Source organism: Canis aureus, chromosome 11 (assembly GCF_053574225.1).
Source record: "Canis aureus isolate CA01 chromosome 11, VMU_Caureus_v.1.0, whole genome shotgun sequence".
NCBI classification, from domain to species: Eukaryota; Metazoa; Chordata; class Mammalia; order Carnivora; family Canidae; genus Canis; species Canis aureus.
The window spans coordinates 64,267,885-64,286,030 of record NC_135621.1 but is presented as its reverse complement, the minus strand read 5'-3'; the positions used below and the strand labels follow the sequence as shown (position 1 = coordinate 64,286,030).

General features: G+C 34.6%; 1 protein-coding gene across 3 annotated transcripts in view; it reads left to right on the top strand.

Moving 5' to 3' along the window:
- Positions 1-18,146, top strand: part of USP34 (ubiquitin specific peptidase 34) — a 245,570-nt gene that overhangs the window by 144,091 nt on the left and 83,333 nt on the right. For all 3 annotated transcript variants that reach the window (XM_077915546.1, XM_077915544.1, XM_077915547.1), the window contains exons 28-33: positions 5,350-5,450; positions 5,651-5,860; positions 9,212-9,337; positions 10,336-10,458; positions 10,593-10,676; positions 11,222-11,308. In XM_077915546.1, the coding sequence (XP_077771672.1) occupies positions 5,350-5,450; positions 5,651-5,860; positions 9,212-9,337; positions 10,336-10,458; positions 10,593-10,676; positions 11,222-11,308 (731 nt within the window). The remainder of the gene's footprint in view (positions 1-5,349; positions 5,451-5,650; positions 5,861-9,211; positions 9,338-10,335; positions 10,459-10,592; positions 10,677-11,221; positions 11,309-18,146) is intronic.

Sequence of the window (18,146 nt, the reverse complement as noted above, 5' to 3'; positions counted from 1 at the left end):
CCAGAGAAGGAAATAAGCTAAAGAGGGTGTATTTTAACCGTCTTTAAAGGTTTTTTTTTTTTTTTTTTTTAAAGATTTTATTTAATCATTCATGAGAGACACAGAGAGGCAGAGACATAGGCAGAGGGAGAAGCAGGTTCCATGCTGGGAGCCTGATGTGAGATTCAATCCCAGAACTCCGGGATCACACCCTGAGCCGAAGGCATGCGCTCAACCGCTGAGCCACCCAGGCGTCCCTCTTTAAAGGTTTTTATAGATCCTTATCTGAGGGTATCAGGAGAGTTCTCAAGTTTAAGTCTTGGCACAGTCAGAACCTGTCTGTGCTGTAATTTTGGCAAGATTCTGGAATATCCAAGGGAAACATAGTCATAGAGTTTCTGATCTTTTCATGACCTATTTCAGCTCTCAGGAATAGAATAAGGAATAATTTCTTTTGTGAGATATGAATGTTTTCTCCTGATTCAGGTAGTAGGACATGGAAATGGGAGTATGGTGAAGGTATTTTAGGTTCAGCTAAGAATACAGGTCAGGTCCACTTGACATTCCTTCTTCAGTGAAGATATTGAGAAGGTAGAAGGGATTTTGGTCAAGATGGCCCCACAACAACACATTTCTCTACTATCACTCATCCTACTGATTGCTCTCCACATCTGGTACACAGCAGTAGGTATCCTTTATCGTCGTCCTGGTAATTCTTTTTGTCTCTGTCACATGTTGGATATCCTGTTTCTGGTATCCCATGTCTTCTTTATTGTTTGACTTGTTTTTGTTTTTTACTGGAATACAGTGCGGTTGTTCAGTAAAGTTTTGATTCTTTGAATAATTAAAAATTTGTTTGTTTCTAGACTTAAATGATAATTTGGCCAAGTAGAAAAGTCAAGGATGGAAATAATTTTGTTTCAGAATTTTATTTTATTTTTAATTTATTTATTTGAAGGAGAGAGAGAGAGTGAGGAGAGGGCAGAGAGAGGGAATCTTTTAAGCCGACTCCCTCCTGAATGTGGAGCCAGACATGGGGCTTGATCTCATGGGACCCATGACCTGAGCTGAAACCAAGAGTTGAACGCTCAACTGACTGAGGCACCTAGGTGTCCCATTTCAGATATTTGTTAGATATATTTCTGCATTGCATTTCTTATTTCTGTTGTTGCTGAGTAGTCTGAAGCCATTAGCTTTATGACATATTTTTACATATTCTATTTTTTTCTTTTATAGAACTTAATGAGTCTTCTTATTCCTGATGTGTTGAAATCTTGTAATACCTGCTCTGATATTTGGTCTGTTTTCAACAGTTGTGATGGACACTTTACTATATAGGTTGGCAACTTTTAGTTTGGCAACGTGTATCTATCTTTGAGGACATTTTCTTTTAATTAGTTTATTGATTTCCAGTCTACCATTTAATAATTTCTCTCTTTCTAGAAATTCTTTATATTTACATGTTTCATCTCTTGGTATCCCAGGTTTACTTTTTCATGTTTTACTTCTTTGGCTTTAAACTTCCTGAGAGATGTGTTCAACTTTATTTTGCATTCCTTCTTTTGAGTTTTCATGCTTTTAGTATCTAACATCTTTGTTCTTCTTGAGTACTCCTATTTTCATGGTTGAAATATTTTTTTGAGGCTATTAGTACTTTTTAAAATTTTTGAGTCTTAAAATTCAGACTCGGGCAGCCTGGGTGGCTCAGCGGTTTAGCACTGCCTTCAGCCCAGGGCCTGATCCTGGAGACCTGGGATTGAGTCCCACGTCAGGCTCCCTGCATGGAGCCTGCTTTTCCCTCTGCCTGTGTCTCTGCCTCTCTCTCTCTCTCTCTCTTTGTGTCTTTCATGAATAAATAAATAAAATCTTAAAAAAAAAAATTCGGGGGGATCCCTGGGTGGCGCAGTGGTTTAGCGCCTGCCTTTGGCCCAGGGCGTGATCCTGGAGACCCGGGATCGAATCCCACATCGGGCTCCCCGTGCATGGAGCCTGCTTGTGTCTCTGCCTCTCTCTCTCTCTCTCTCTCTCTCTCTCTGTGACTATCATAAATAAATTTAAAAAATTAAAAAAAAGACAAGGCTTACTATTGTTCCACTTTAAAAAAAAAAAAAAAATTCGGGCTCATGGTTCCTGCATTTTATTTTTATTTATTTATTAAATATTTTATTTATGTATTTGACAGAATGAGAGAGCCCAAGTGGGGTGGGGGGAACAGCAGAAGAAGAGGGAGAAGCAGGCTCCTCACTGAGCAGGGAGCCTGATTTGGGGGCTCAGTCCCACAACCTTGGGATCATGACCCAAGCCAAAGGCAGATACTTAACTAACTGAGCCATCCAGGCGCCCCAGTTCCTGCTTTTTAAATAGAAGGTTTAGCAAAGTATCTATATATTTTTTTATTAGTTTCATCTCATCTTTTCTCTCTTTTACCAAATAGTTACCATTTTGGCATTTTTCATTGCCACCTATAGATCAAAATTCCCATTTGATTACATTCCCCTTTTTTCCCCCTTTATACTGAACTTCCTTTAAAAATGTTAGAACTTTGTCTTATGGTGATATGTTTTCTTAAGCTTTTATTTGAAAAAAGTTCATTTTGCCTTCAATTTTGAAGGATATTTTCCCTGGATGTAGAATTTTAGGTCAAGAATTATTTTCAGGACTTAGTAAATAGTTAAACCCATAGTCATTTCATTTACAGTGTTTCTGGTTAAAAGCCTTTTTTTTTTCTTTTATCCTTTGTATATATAGTGTGTATTTTTTTTTAAAGATTTTATTTATTTTAGAGAGGAAGAGAGGGTGCAGATGCAAGCAAGGGGGGAGGGGCGAAGGGGAAGAGAGAGGAAGAAGAATCTCCGGCCCACTCTGCACCAAGCTTGGGTATTTACCCCAGGATCCCCAAGATCAGGGCCTGATCCAAAATCAATGGCCTGACTCAATTGACTGAGCCACTCATTTGTACCTCTGCCCCCTTTTTAATTGGGTAGTGGGGCCGAAGAAAATCTTAAGCAGGCTCCACACCCAGTACAGAGCCCACAGTGTGCTCAATCTCACAACCCTGAGATAATGATCTGGACGGAAATCAAGAGTCAGATGCTTAACCGAGCTGAGCCACCTGGGCACCCCTACAATATGTCTTTTTAACAGTTGTTGATTTTATTTTATTTTATTTTTTTTTAAATTTTTATTTATTTATGATAGTCACAGAGAGAGAGAGAGGCAGAGACACAGGCAGAGGGAGAAGCAGGCTCCATGCACCGGGAGCCCGACGTGGGATTCGATCCCGGGTCTCCAGGATCGCGCCCTGGGCCAAAGGCAGGCGCCAAACCGCTGCGCCACCCAGGGATCCCCAGTTGTTGATTTTAAATAAATTTTTTGCAGCTGTTGTTTTGGTTTTTAAATTTTTTAAAGTAAGTTCTACCCCCAATATGGGGCTTGAACTCATGACTCTGAGATCAAGAGTTGTGTGTTCTACCAAGTGGGCCAGCCAGGTGCCCCAAGATTTTTTTTTTGACATTGGTTTTTAGCAGTTTGATTTTAATGTGCCTTGTGTTTTTGTGTTTATGCACTTTGGGTAAGTTCAGCTTCTTGGGCCTTTGTCTTTATAAGATTTATCACTTTTGAAAAGATTAGCGACTGTATTTTTTTTCAAATATTTCTTTTTCCTTTCCCTTTGACCTAATTTCTATGCATCTAGTTAAATGTGTCCTAGACTCTTCATTAATGTCTCACAGATCACTGAGTTGCTCTTCTTTTTCTTTTCTCCATTCCCTCTCTTTTTCCCTTTCTCTCCCTCCTCCTTGCCTTCTCTCTCCCTTGCACCTTTCCCCACTTTTTTAAGACTTGATTTTCTTCCTGTATTCAACCAGTATAAATCAAATTACAGATTATAAGACTGTCTCTAGATTGAGATTTATCTTTTTGGGGTCTTGCTATTTGTCACAAGTTCACTTGCTTTTCGGCTTGCAAACTTGGTTGGTATTGTCTCTTCCTTTGCCCCTGTCCAAATAAGCCTAGTACTAGTAAAATTTAGTAAAATTTTAAAAATTTACTTTATTGGAGTTTCAGAGGGTAAAAACTAGATATGTAAATATACCATGATAATCTAAGGGTTTTTCCAGATTTCTTGTTACTCTTTTTTGTTTTGAAACATTTACTTACATTAAGATTTGATATTTTTAGAAGTAGTAACTCTTTCCAGAACTCTTAAGGAATATGCAATTCTTATGATAAAAAGGATACTTTCAAAAGTGGAAAAAGTTAGAAAGCTGTTCAGTTAATTTTAAGAACCAACTGAACCATTATAATGAAAAGTTAATGTGTAATTCTCAATACGTGTAGGCCTGTCTCACATCCAAAAACCTAAATAAAGTAGTAGCCATCTTAGTTCTCTTTTGGAACAAAGTTATGTATGCTTACAGTATCTGGCACGCTTGGAACCAAACCAACTGTAATTCTTAGCACTTCATCATAACTAAGGATGTTTTATCTCAATATTTTAAAAATGATCAGCAGTCATAGATTGTATTATTATCTCAATAAAGTAGAAAAGACATTTAATAAAAGTCTGCCAAAGTATTAGAAGTTTAACATAGTTTCTGTTATGATATACTTGGTCAAGTGTTCATTTAATATATCTACTTAGCATGTCTGTACAAATATTGTAGAAATACAGAGCTAATTTATTTCTTGATCTATTCTATCTAAAATCTTAATGGAATTTTAATTTTAAATTTGATGAAATTACTCTGAATCATAAACTGGCTGCATAAACTAAGCAATATCAGAATAGCTGAGAGGAAAACCTAAAAAATTAATAGAGATGAATTTCAATACTAGCTTTAAAACATTTAAAAATTAACATGGTTTTGATGAAGAATTGTATCATTATGGAAAAGCAGTGTCCTTATTTCACCCATTCCTAAAGTGCTATATAGTGTCTGTTTGATGGATTTTTTTAAGCAGTTTATAAAATTTAACAATATTTATATAATCCATCAGATATTTCATCATTTTGCTTAATTTTCTACTCTTATCAAGCATTTCCTTGTTTAAAAAAATTTATTGCATTAAACAATAAATTTGAATGCTTGCTATTTCTTAATGCTGGCAGTAGATCTTTGAATGTAATAAAATGTCTGCCTTTATGGAACTGGGCTTTTGTTTCTTTGAAGCAAGACCAATAAATATATAATATCAGATGCTAGTAAGTCTTTAAAGAAAGATAGGGTAGAGTAAGGGATTAATTTAGTGAAATGAGGTTCTTTAGAGTGAGTGGTTGGGAGGAAGACTCACATAATGCAGTCATGTATTTGTGTCATCACATAGGTTAGTTTTTATAATACTGTTCACTTAAAGTTTTCTATTTTTAAGGAGGCCTTATGGGACCTGTCAGGATGATTTCATCTGGACATGAGTTAACAACAGATTATGATGAAAAAGCACTTCATGAGCTTGGTTTTAAGGATATGCAGGTACACACAAATGTGGTTTGAGTTTTAATCTATTAACTATTATAGTCAGCAGTTGAATTGTTGAAAATATCCTTCAAAAACAGTTATTGCTTTTAAGTGTATGTGGAGTTTGTGTGTGTGTGAAATTATTTTCTACTTAGATTTAAAACTTAGTATGTCTAATGTGTTGTTGTTTTCCCTTGTTGGTATTGTTTTTGTAGATGGTATTTGTATCTTTGGGTGCACCAAGGAGAGAACGGAAAGGAGAAGGTGTTCAGCTGCCAGCATCCTGCCTACCACCTCCTCAGAAGGACAACATTCCGATGCTTTTGCTTCTACAAGAACCTCATTTAACTACTCTCTTTGATTTATTAGAGATGCTTGCATCATTTAAACCACCCTCAGGAAAAGTGGCAGTGGAAGATAGTGAGGTGACTATGTCATTTCATTTTTTATAGTGTCATACTTGTCTTTCTGTTGAGTGGAAAATAATTTTTTTCAGTAAAATCTTTATTCTAAGATTTTAATTATTTGATAGAGACTGTGGACATGTGCACATGAGCATGGGATGAGGGAGTAGAGGTAGATGGAGACAAATAATTGACAGGCCTCGCAGATAGTTTCAGGTAAACAGCTAAATTTTAGACATAGGCAGCTGCTAAGACTAACATTATTAGGGAGTAATGATAGAAACTCATTTATAAATATTATTTGGTCAGGGAAGGTTTCTCTTAAGGAAACAATATGTAATCTGAGCTTGAAGGATGGAAAGGAACCAACTAAATGAGAATTGAGAGATTATCTGCATACAGTAATCTCATTCCTGAAGCCCCTTCCTATAAGGAATCAGGCAGGTCTAGGAATTGTTGGAGGGCTAATAATGAGTAGAATGTGGAGGGTAGTGAGGGAAGAATGAGAGAAACAAGATTGGAAAGGTGAGTAGAACTTTTTTTATTGTCCTCATAGTAAGGTGAAGAGCAGTAAGGTGTTTTAAGCAGAGGGAGAAGCACACGTTTTGATATGGATTTTAAGGTAATAGATTTGTTTGGCAGGAATAGAAAAAGTGAGGAATCTAATGCTCTAATCCAAGGAAGACTTGATGGTTCCCTGGAATAGAATGATAGGAATGGACAAATTAAGTCAACAGTAGGTGGTGTGTTGGATTAGGGGTGGGGTTAGACTCATGTTCAGGAACAAGGAAAACGAGATGGTATCCAGGTTTCTGGTTTGAGCAACTGGTTAGATTCCATTTGAGATGAAGAATGGATGCTCATGGGACATTAAATGGAGATGTCAAGCAGTTGGATAAATGAGTTTGGAGTTCAAGAAAGGGGTTTGGGCTAGAGAAGTAAGGTTTGGGTAATCACTGTAAAGATTTAAACTCCAGGGCAGCCCAGGTGGCTCAGCAATTTAGTGCCACCTTCAGCCCAGGGTCTGATCCTGGAGACCCAGGATTGAGTCCCATGTTGGGCTCCCTGCATGGAGCCTGCTTCTCTCTCTGCCTGCCTGTCTGTCTGTCTGTCTCTCTCTCGAATAAATAAATAAATAAAATCTTTAAAAAAAAATAAAGGTTTAAACTCGAGAGTGTATGATGTCACTTAAAGAATTCAGTATTAGTCCACTGACTTTTATTTTAAAATTAAGTAGCCTTATCCCAAGAGAATGTTCACTGATGAGTCTCATCCAGTGAATTAGAGATTGCATGACAAATAAAATAGTGCTACTATTCTTTCTCAAGAATGTTAAATGACTTTTTTCCATTTTTCAAAATCTGTTTGATCATGGATTCAGTGGTAGCTGCTGTTGAGTCCTCTGTTCCCCATATCCTGGTTTCTCTTGTGGTGGCTCATTTTTAAATTCTTAAAAAAAAATCTTTTGTTCAAGTAGAATAATTAGTAACAGATGCTTATGAACCTCTACTTTTTTTACCGTTAGTATTGTATGCCCACATACTTACTGACCTTTTACTTCATGTCAGCACTGTATGGGCGGTTTAAAAGAGAGAAAGATAATTAGAAGAATTTTTCAGTTTTCTGGGAGGTTGTTAAGCAGTGTTTTATGAGAATATAGGGAACAAAAATTTGGGGAAGGTTTTGCAAAAGGGGAGTTTTAAATTGGGTCCTGCTACTGCTGAGAGCAAAGAAAGCATTACAGATTCACAGAAAAGTGAATAGATGTTTGAAAAACTGGGAATGTGAATATAGTGTAATTCAAAAAACTGAAAAGGAGATTGGAACCTATACCACAAGGGGCCATATGAGATTCTCTCTTCTCTGTAAAATGGATTGCCATCATCATGGAAGGTTTTAAAGGAACAAAATAAAAGCATAACAGCTTTTAACATAGGCCATTAGAAACAAAATTTGGGGTTAGTATGGTGGATGTATTAGAGAAAACAAAGACTAGATGTAGGAAGCCCAATTAATAGGCCATTATTATGTAATAGTCCACACGAGGCCTGAATTGGAGGGGAAGAATTCATTTTTTAGCAGATACTTAATTGAATTTTGTGGTAAGTATGCCATTGTTGATGTGGGGTTTCTTTGTTGTTCAAGACTGGTTTAGTCTTTTAAAAGATTACCAAAACAGGGACGCCTGGGTGGCTCAGTGGTTGAGCGTCTGCCTTCAGCTCTGGGCGTGACCCCAGAGCTTCAGGATCAAGTCCCGCATTGGGCTCCCTGCATGGAGCCTGCTTCTCCCTCTGCCTATGTCTCTTCCTCTCCTTCTCTTTGTGTCTCTCATGAATAAATAAATGTTAAAAAAATTCTGTTTTACTGAAGAACTTTCAGTACCGTTTCCCCAGCTAAATCAATGATGTTACTTTGGGTTGCTTCTCTCCATCAGGATTGAGAAAAGCAAAGGATACTTTGACACTCTATGATTTGCTTGCTTTCCATGTATACTAGCTTTATATCTTTATATAAAAAGAACTAAATGTTTTATTAGATATGAAGATTACTTTGGCATCCCATGGACTGTATTATAGTGAAAAAATCATTATGATAGCAGCATTAATAGAATTATAATATACATACTCATACTCTGGAAAATACTAAAACTGTAAATTTTAGCTTTCCTGTTTACCTTTTGAGGTTATGCTTTTTTTTTTTTAATAAAGGAAACTTAACTGCTTTTTATATACTTTCTGAAACAATCTTCAGGTTGCTATTATCTCAGCGTATTACAGAATTCAAATTTAATAGATAATGGAAAAAAGTAGGTTCTTTAAAATTGTTTGCTTTTCTCTTAATCTTCTGCTTATCTTCCTTATTTTCTAGTGAAAATAAGGTATGGATTAGCAATATAAAAAAGAAATAGCTGTTCTCTTTTTCCCAAATGTAAGGTCAAGGATTTAATTCACTGGGACTTTGTCGTAGTTAGAATAGTGACCTGGAAAGAGGAAACAATTGGTGTAATGTTCTTGAACTTAACTTGAATGGCTTTGTTAAACAGATGTTTTCACTTCTATTTGAAAAGTTACCTGAATAAAGTGTCAAAATTTACTGGTCACTTTTTTTCCAAAAAGTGCTCAGTAATAACAGGTTGGAAAACTAATACTTTGACATAATGATCAACTTATTGAATAAATGTATTTGTTTATAAATAGTAAAATAATAGTAAAATAAAAAAGGTATAAATTGTTGACTATGAAACAAATGATTTATTTCTCATATTTTAACTAAGACCGAAAAATATTATCAAATTTGATAATCAAGCATTTTATGCAAAAAAATTGAACTTTAGATTTTTTTTTTTTAAGTGAGCTGTTCTTATTTGTGTAGAGCTTAAGATGTGAAGAACTTCATCTTCATGCAGAAAATCTCTCTAGGCGTGTATGGGAGCTACTGATGCTTCTTCCTACATGTCCTAACATGTTGATGGCATTCCAGAGTATCTCAGATGAACAGGTAAACCCACAAAGTCTTTTCACTCTCCTAGAGAATGGCATCATTTTATATTTCATCCAGTGTATGAGATTGCATGTTGACCTATATCCTCAGTAAAATTTTGCCCATTTAATGGTTGAAAGCTCCAGTTCATTTTAATGTTCATTTGTTAGTGAGGTTGAATAATAAAGGCCTAGTACAAGGCCAAGGATGTTTTCTAAAATTATCTTTAGAAAACATAATTTGTCTTTAATGGTATTTTTTCATATTACTGTATGTTCTGAACATATTCCTATAGGGTCATGACCTCACAAATGTTAGAGGTCTTTGTAAAGATATGTTAAAATTAGATTTTAAAAAAAAAGCTATGTGATAAAGGGTTACTTTGTGGAGATATGTATAGGACACCTATAGGATGAAAGGAAAAATAGTGTCCTTAAGTTGTGTGCTAATGGTTTTTTATAATTTGCATCTTGGCCATGTAATTTCAGAAGGTCCTATATCTCAAATGACTTAGATGTGAAGAAGGTTGGCCTGGCAAATGGTTCCTGATGACTCAGAGTAGCTCTAATATTGCTGTCAAAGATGTACATTGTGTGTATATCACTTCATAAGTTGAGATTAGAAAGAACAATATTTTAAGATATATGTATTTGTATATGACTTTTAAATATATAGATGTGACTTTATAAGTATTAAATACTTTACTACTGCTCTAGGCTGCATGGTGTCCATTGGAAAGATACTGAGTTACCTGATCTGTTGTGAAGGTTAACAGGCCAAATTTTTTCCCTATGCTGCTATTCGTATGGTTTTTAACAAAACTTGACAAATAATTGGTGTTTTCAGCACACCATGAGTACCAGTTATACAATTGGTCTTCATATGTTTGAACATATATCAATGTGTGTATATATGTAATATTTGAGTTCTTATATAGTATCAATTTCTTTAAAGTTTTTTTTGGAAGGAGTCCCTTAGTTGGCTTGATAAAACCTGTTTTTCTTTTTAAATTTAAGAGTAATGATGGACTTAATTGGAAAGAACTTCTCAAAATTAAAAGTGCTCACAAGCTATTATATGCCCTGGAAATTATTGAAGCACTGGGAAAACCTAACAGGAGGATAAGAAGAGAATCAACGGTAATTGAATTTTCATTCTTACCGTGAAATACTTGTGTTTTCTCTGGAGCTGAATTCCAGAATGTGTTTTTAATTCTAGAATAATTTTTTTCTCTTGCACTTTTTCTTCTTATTATTTTTTGCCATTCCCACAGGGAAGTTACAGTGATCTTTATCCAGATTCAGATGATTCAAGTGAGGATCAAGTGGAAAATAGTAAAAATTCCTGGAGTTGCAAGGTTTGATCATTTATGTGATGCATTGTATTGATAAAAATTATCTCTAATTTTCCAAAAGTAGGTATCATAATTATTAATTGGTTTTAAACTAATTTACTATTAAAATAAAGCATAGTTTAAAAATCGCATATTACTCTAAATCACAGAAGGTGAGATTATTTAATGCTTTGGTACTCTTGTTTTTAGCACTTTTTTTCCTTTATTGGAATACTTTGTTAGGACATCCTAGTGTCTGCGATTAAATGGTCAAAGGAATATAAAGATATCTTTAGATTTTTGCAAGAGTCTTTTTAAAAAAATTTCTTGACAATATGATGTATGTTATTTTTATAGAAGTTATTCTGGGTATTTAAATCAGAGTAATTTCCTAGATTAGAGATATATAGTATTTTACATATGCATACATATGCGTACGTATGCATACACACACACACACACACACACACACACACACACACAAATCCAGTTTCTGAAGCAAAAAGCTGGTCTTTTATGACATTTTGTAGCTGCATCTCTCTTATCCGTACTCTCACAATTGCTTACAGTTTGTTGCTGCTGGAGGGCTTCAACAGTTACTAGAAATTTTTAATTCTGGAATTCTGGAGCCTAAAGAGCAGGAATCCTGGACTGTGGTACGTGAAAGTTCACTGTTTTAACAAATTAATAGTTACCCTGTTTTAAGCACTTCCATTTTCCATTAGCAAGTATAACTTTTGCTACATTTCATTGTTGTAAGGAAGATTATGGAGTGTAGTAAAATTAATCTTTTTTAAATGGAGCTCTGATAAACTATTCATGAAGAGTTCTTCATCTCAACTCTCTTAAAAATTTTTTTTAAAGATTTTATTTATTTATTCATGAGAGACACACAGAGAAAGAGGCAGAGACACAGGCAGAGGGAGAAGCAGGCTCTATGCAGGGAGTCTGATGTGGGATTGGAACTCAATCTTGGGTCTCCAGGATCACACCCGTGCTGAATGAAAATGGCGCTAAACCGCTGAGCCACCCAGGCTGCCCACAACTCTCTTAAAATTTAAGTACCAAAATTCACGACTCTGAACTGTGGCTAATTCATAAACATTTTTCCTTTAAGTTGATAAATTATATGTTAATATTTATATAGTCTTCATGTTTGGATGCTTAAAAAAACTGGTTTATTTGTGTTCAATTTTTTGAGAACATTCTTTTTCTTTGTTTCATTTTGTTTTGGCTATTTCTTCCTTTATAGTAGTGCTACTCAAATACGTGTTGTGTTTTCAGACCATTTGTGAGTGCTCTGAAATGAAATTGAGAGTAAGCTTTCAGAAATTTTTATAGCTATTGAACATTCTACAGAATTTTTACAGTGTTTCACAAAATTATTAGTTCCCAACAAAATGGAAGTTGTTTTTTGTTAAAGATACTTTACCTCTATTAACTTGAAGAAGCACTATTCTATAATATTAGGAAAATGAAGTTGCTTGTGAAATATTAAAAATTGATACTGCTGTACCAAACACTACCATTTGGTTAACTTAAATGGAAAGGATGCTCCATTTCCTCACTTCCAACAAAACAGAATAGCGTTATCATACATGCCATCAAATATTAATTTTTTGATACTTGTGTTTTAGAATTATCTTGGAGTCTACAAGTCAGGTGTTCTTGATTTAATATCAAATTAATAAAATATGTTTAGAAAATGCATTACTGTGTACTAAGATAATTGTTACTCTTACCACTGGTTTTAATACTTATTTTTCCATTTTTGTTTTATTTATTTTACTATGTTATTTTCCTTTTTAGACTAGATACTCCAATTTATTAATTATTATAGTTCTGTGACTTATAATGTATTTTATTGTTAGTCATATCTTATTGTCCCATTAATCTCTTAGAATTCTAATGTGCCTTTTAGTTCTTTGGCACAGTAGGAGAATATAACTAAAATTTTTAATGAGTGGTTAAGTGTCTATAGAAATTTTATTTATAAACTGCTCTACGTTTAGTTTTGAGTAAAGTTTACAAGGAATCAAGCACAAACTAGAGGGTTTTTTTTGTGTGTTTCCTTTGAAATTGTGATTACTTTTATGAAGTATTACTAATGAGAAAATTTTAACTACTGCATGTAATACATTGTAGCCTGCCAATGCCTGAGATGCTAAGCATGCCTGCGACACAGATGCTTTCAAGTTAATATCCCCATTTATAATGCATCTATCCTAGCATATAGAATACTTAAAAATTTAGAATCATTCTTGTTTCTTAGACAATTTAATTTTTCTTTTAAAAAGGAATTTAGTTGAAGTCTACTTTGAAATTTTTTTGAGTTAAAATTCATGTACAGTAAAATTCATCCATTTAAAAAGCAGGGAATTTTAGGAGCACTTGAGTGGCTCAGTGATAGAGCATCTGCCTTTGGCTCAGACCATGATCCTGGGATCAGATCCCACAATTGGCTCCCCATAGGGAGCCTGCTTCTCTCTCTGCCTATACCTCTGCCTCTCTGTGTGTCATTCAGAAATAAATTTAAAAATCTTAAAAAAAAAAAAAAAAGCTGATTTTTAGTATATTTGTGGAGTTGTGGAGTTGTTACCAGTAATGCCAGAACAACTTCATCCCCTCAATCAGAAACCCCCACACTTATTAGCGGTCACTCCTCATTGATGAAAACAATTAAGCCCTGGGCAGCCACTAATCTAATCTATTTTCTATATAAATTTGCCTGTTGTGGACATTTCACATAAATGGACCATATAATATGTATATGGTCCTTTGTGACTGGTTTCTTTCACTTAGTATAATGTTAAGGCTAATTCCTGGATGTATATCACCTAGGGTCACAAATATTAATCACTATGCTTTTTTTAAAGAATTATACAGCTCTAATTCTTGAATATTTAGGTATCTGATCCATTTTAATTTTTGCGTGTGATATGAAGTTGAGATGTACTCTTCATGCAGTAGGTAGTGAACTCATTTAAAAAGTAGAGTTTAGGTTTTGAAAAATGTGTATACGTGTGTAATCTGCCAACACAACATAAAGAGCATTTCTATTACCTCAGAAGTTCCACCCTGCCCTTTTTTTTTTTTTTTTTTTAAGGGGAGGTATAGAGAAGTGGGAGGGTAAGGAGGGAGGACCAGAAGGAGAAGAGCGAGGGTCCTGAGCAGGTTCCATGCCTGATCTCATAACCCTGAAATCATGACCTGAGCTGAAATCAAGAGTCAGACGCTTAACCAACTGAGCCACCCAGACTCCCCTCTACTCTGCTTTTTTACCATCAATTCCCCCCACTTCTCCCAACCAACCAGCCCTATGCAACCACTGATTTTTTGTTGTTACAGATTACATTTTTTGCATTTAATAGAATTCCTTGTAAATGAAATAATATAGTATGTTCTTTGTATCTCGTGTTTCTACTCAGTATGTATTTTGATAAATGTTGCTGATAAATGTTGCATGTATTGGTTGGTTGTTTTTATTGCTGAGTAGTATATCCCTTAATAAGTGTACTACTCCTTGCTTATCCATTCACTTATTGATGGACATTGGAGTTTCTGGTTTTGGGCTATTATAAATAAAATTGACAAGCATTCATCTACAAGTCTTTTTGTGTACATAAATTTTTGTTTCTTTTGGATAAATACCAAGAAAATAAATGAATTTCCTGAGTAATATGGTAAATATAAGATTGACTGTAAGAAACTGCCCAAGTGTTTTCCCAACCAGCTGTACCATGCAGCATATGAGAGTTCCAATTGCTTCATATCCTCAGCAACAGCTGGTGTGGTCAGTCTTTTTAATTTGAGCCTTCTACTGGGTATGTAGTATTATCTTATGGTGCTTTTGCTTTGCACAATCTCTGGTGACTAGTGATGTTGAGTATTTTTACAAGTGCTTTATGTGACAATGTAGGTTTTTGTTTTTTTTTTTAAATCATGGTAAAATACACTTAACATTCACTATCTTAATCATTTTTAAGTGTGTAGTTCACTGGTATTACATATCTATGCCCTTATAGTGGAATTGTCACTATTCTCTATCCCCATTACTATTTTCATCTTGTAAAAGTAAAACTTTACCTGTCAAATGATGATTCCCCAGTCTCCCTTCCCCCATCTTGAGACAAACCACCATTATACTTTGTCTCCATGATTTTGACTACTCTGAGTACCTTGTGTAAGTGCAATCATATGGTATATTTGTCTTTGACTAGCTTATTTTAGTAGCAAATGTCCTCCAGCTTCACCTTTGTAGCATATTGCAGAATTTCCTTCCTTTTGAAGGCTGAGTAATAATTCATTGTATGCTGTGTATACCACATTTTGCTTATCTATGCGTTCATCAGTGGACGACATGGCTTGCTTCCATATTTTCTCTGTTGTGAATAATGCTGCTATGAATATAGATGTATAAATATCTTTGAGACCTTACTCTCAGTTCTTTTGGGTATATACCCAGGAGTGAAAATGCTCATATGACATTTATGTTTTCAGTTTTTTGAGGAACCCAACATACTGTTTTTCACAGTAGCTATACATCTTAACATTCCTCCCAGTAGTGCACAAAGGTACTAATTTCTCTATATATTTGCCAACATTTCATTTTCTGATTTTTTTATATTAGCCATCCTAATGGGTGTCAGGTGGTTTCTTATTGTGGTTTTAATAAACAGAAGTTGCATTTTCTTAATAAACAGTGAAGTTGAGGATCTTTTCTTGTGCTAATTGGCCATTTATATATCTTCTTCAGAGAAATATCTTTTCAACTCCTCTGCTCCTTTATGGAGTTATTTGGTTTTTTGAGTTTTAGAAGTTCTCTATATTGTGAATATTAATCCTTTATCAGATACATACTTTGCAAAGATCTTCTCCTATCTGTAGGTTGCCATTTTACTCTGTGGATAGTCTTATTTATACACAAAATTTTTAAATTTTCATGAAGCCTAATATGTCTTTTGTTGTTGTTGTTACTTATACTTTAGATGTCCTATCTAAGAAATCATGTGTCCAAATACATTGTCATGAAAGCTTCTGTTTTCTCCTAAGAATTGTTTTAGGACTTCTATTTACAACCTTGATTCACTTAGAGTTAATTTTCATATATGGTGTTTTAGTGTGCAAGGGTTCAACTTTATGCTTTTACATATGGCTATCCAGGTTTCTCTGCACAGTTTTTTGAAAATACTGTCCTTTCTCCTGTTGACTGGCCTTGGCACTGTTGTCAAAAATCATTTGACCATATATGTGAAGGTTTATTTCTGGGTACTCTGTTCCATTCCATTAATCTATATGTCTGTCTTTATGCCAATACCACATGATGTTGATTACCATAGCTCAGTAGTAAGCTTTGAAATGAGGAGGTATGAGTCCTCCAGTTTTGTTCTTTTAAGATTGTATTAGCTCTCGGATCCCTTGAGATTCCATATAAATTTTAGCATGGGTTTTTCTTTATTCTGCAAAAAATGTCATTATTTTGTTACAGATTTTTTTGGGTAGTATTGATATTTTCATAAATGTTCAGTCTTTAGCCTTGTGTTGTAATTTTCATTGTAGAAGTCTTTGATGACCTTGGTTGATTTTTAAGTACTTTATTCTTTTGATGCTATTGTAAATGGAATTATTTCTTTTTCATAGTGATTTTCTTTTCATAGTGTTCATTGTTCATCCAGTGTGGATGCTTTTTGTTTGTTTTTCTTACCTAATTCTTGAGGCCAAAACTTCCACCACTGTGTTGAATAGAAATTAAGAAAGCAGATGTCCTTGCTTTATTCCTTATTTTAGTTGAAAAGCTTTTAGTCTTCACAACTGAATGATTTTCACTATGAATTTTTCATATGTAGCTTTTGTTCTGTTTAGGTAGTTTTCTATTTCTGTGTGGTTTTTTTTGGTTTTTTTTTTGTTTGTTTTAGTGTTTTTATCAAGAAAGAGTGTTGAATTATTTCAGATGCTTTTTCTGCATCAGTTGAAATGATCATGTGGTCTTTCTCTTCATTTTGTTATGGAATATTGATTGAGTCTTGTATGTTGAACCATTCTTGAATTCCGAGAACAAATCCCAGTTAATCATGTTGTATAATCCTTTTGATATGCTGCTAGATCCTGTTTATGTTTTTTCAAGGATTTTTGCATCATTGTTCATAAGGGATATTCGTCTGTAGTTTTTCTGTAGTATCTCAGTCTGGCTTTGATACAGGGTTATGCTGGCTGCATAGAATGAGTTGGGAGTGTTCCCTTCTTAGAGAATTTGGTAAGGCTTGGCATTAGTTTTTTAAATGTTTGGTAGAATTTACTAATGAAGCTGTCAGGTCTTTTTTTGTTGGGAGATTTTTAATTATAGATCTATTCAGAGTTTCTATTTCTTCATGATTGAGCTTTTATTTTGTGTTTTTAGAACTTTGTCCATTTCATGTAGGTTTTCCAGCTTTTTGGTTTATAGTTGTTTAAAGTACTCTTCTGAAATCCTTTTTATTTCTGTTGATTTGGCAGAAAAATTCCTCCTTTTATTTCTGATGTTAGTAATTTCACTCTTTTTTAAAGATTTTATTTATTTATTTATTTATTCATGAGAGACAGAGCGAGAGGCAGAGACATAGGCAGAGAGAGAAGCAGGCTCCACACAGGGAGCCTGATGTGGGACTAGATCCCAGGACCCCAGGATCACGACCTAATCCTAAGGCAGATGCTCAACCGCTGATCACTCAGACGTCCCTCACTCTTCCTTTTTTTTAGTTCTCTTAGGCTAAGGTTTGTCAGTTTTGTTTTCAAAGAACAAACTTTTATTTACAGTGATTTTCTTGTTTTTCTGTTCTGTTTTCAACTCTGTACTTTATTATTTCCTTTCTGCTAGCTTGGATTTAGCTTGTTCTTTTTCTAGTTCTTAAGTGGGAAAGCTAGGTTGTTGATTTGAGGGTTTTTTTTTTTTAAGCATTTTTAGCTATAAATTTCCTCCACTAAGTCTCCTTCTCAGTGCATCTCACAAGTTTCATAGTGACCACGTTTTTTTAATGAAGCATCTATACTTATCTTTAGGCCCCCCACCCCTTCCTTTCCTTCTGATCTTAGTAAAGAGGATTTTTTTTTTCTTTCATCAGTTTAGACAAATTTTTCTGCTAGGTGTGTGTATAGTAATATTTGCAATCTGTGGCTGCCTTTTTCATTATTTTGACAGTGTCTATTAAGCAGAGAAGTTTTTAATTTTAACAGAGTTTGTATCCTATCTAAGAAATCTTTGAAGTCCACAAGGATTTTTCTCCTGTTTTTCTTAAGTTTTATAGTTACCATTTTCATTTAGTTCTATGATGCATTTTGAGTCAATTTTTTTAAATTTATTTTTTATTGGTGTTCAATTTACCAACATACAGAAAAACCCCCCAGTGCCCGTCACCCATTCACTCCCACCCCCCGCCCTCCTCCCCTTCTACCACCCCTAGTTCGTTTCCCAGAGTTAGCAGTCTTTACGTTCTGTCTCCCTTTCTGATATTTCCCACA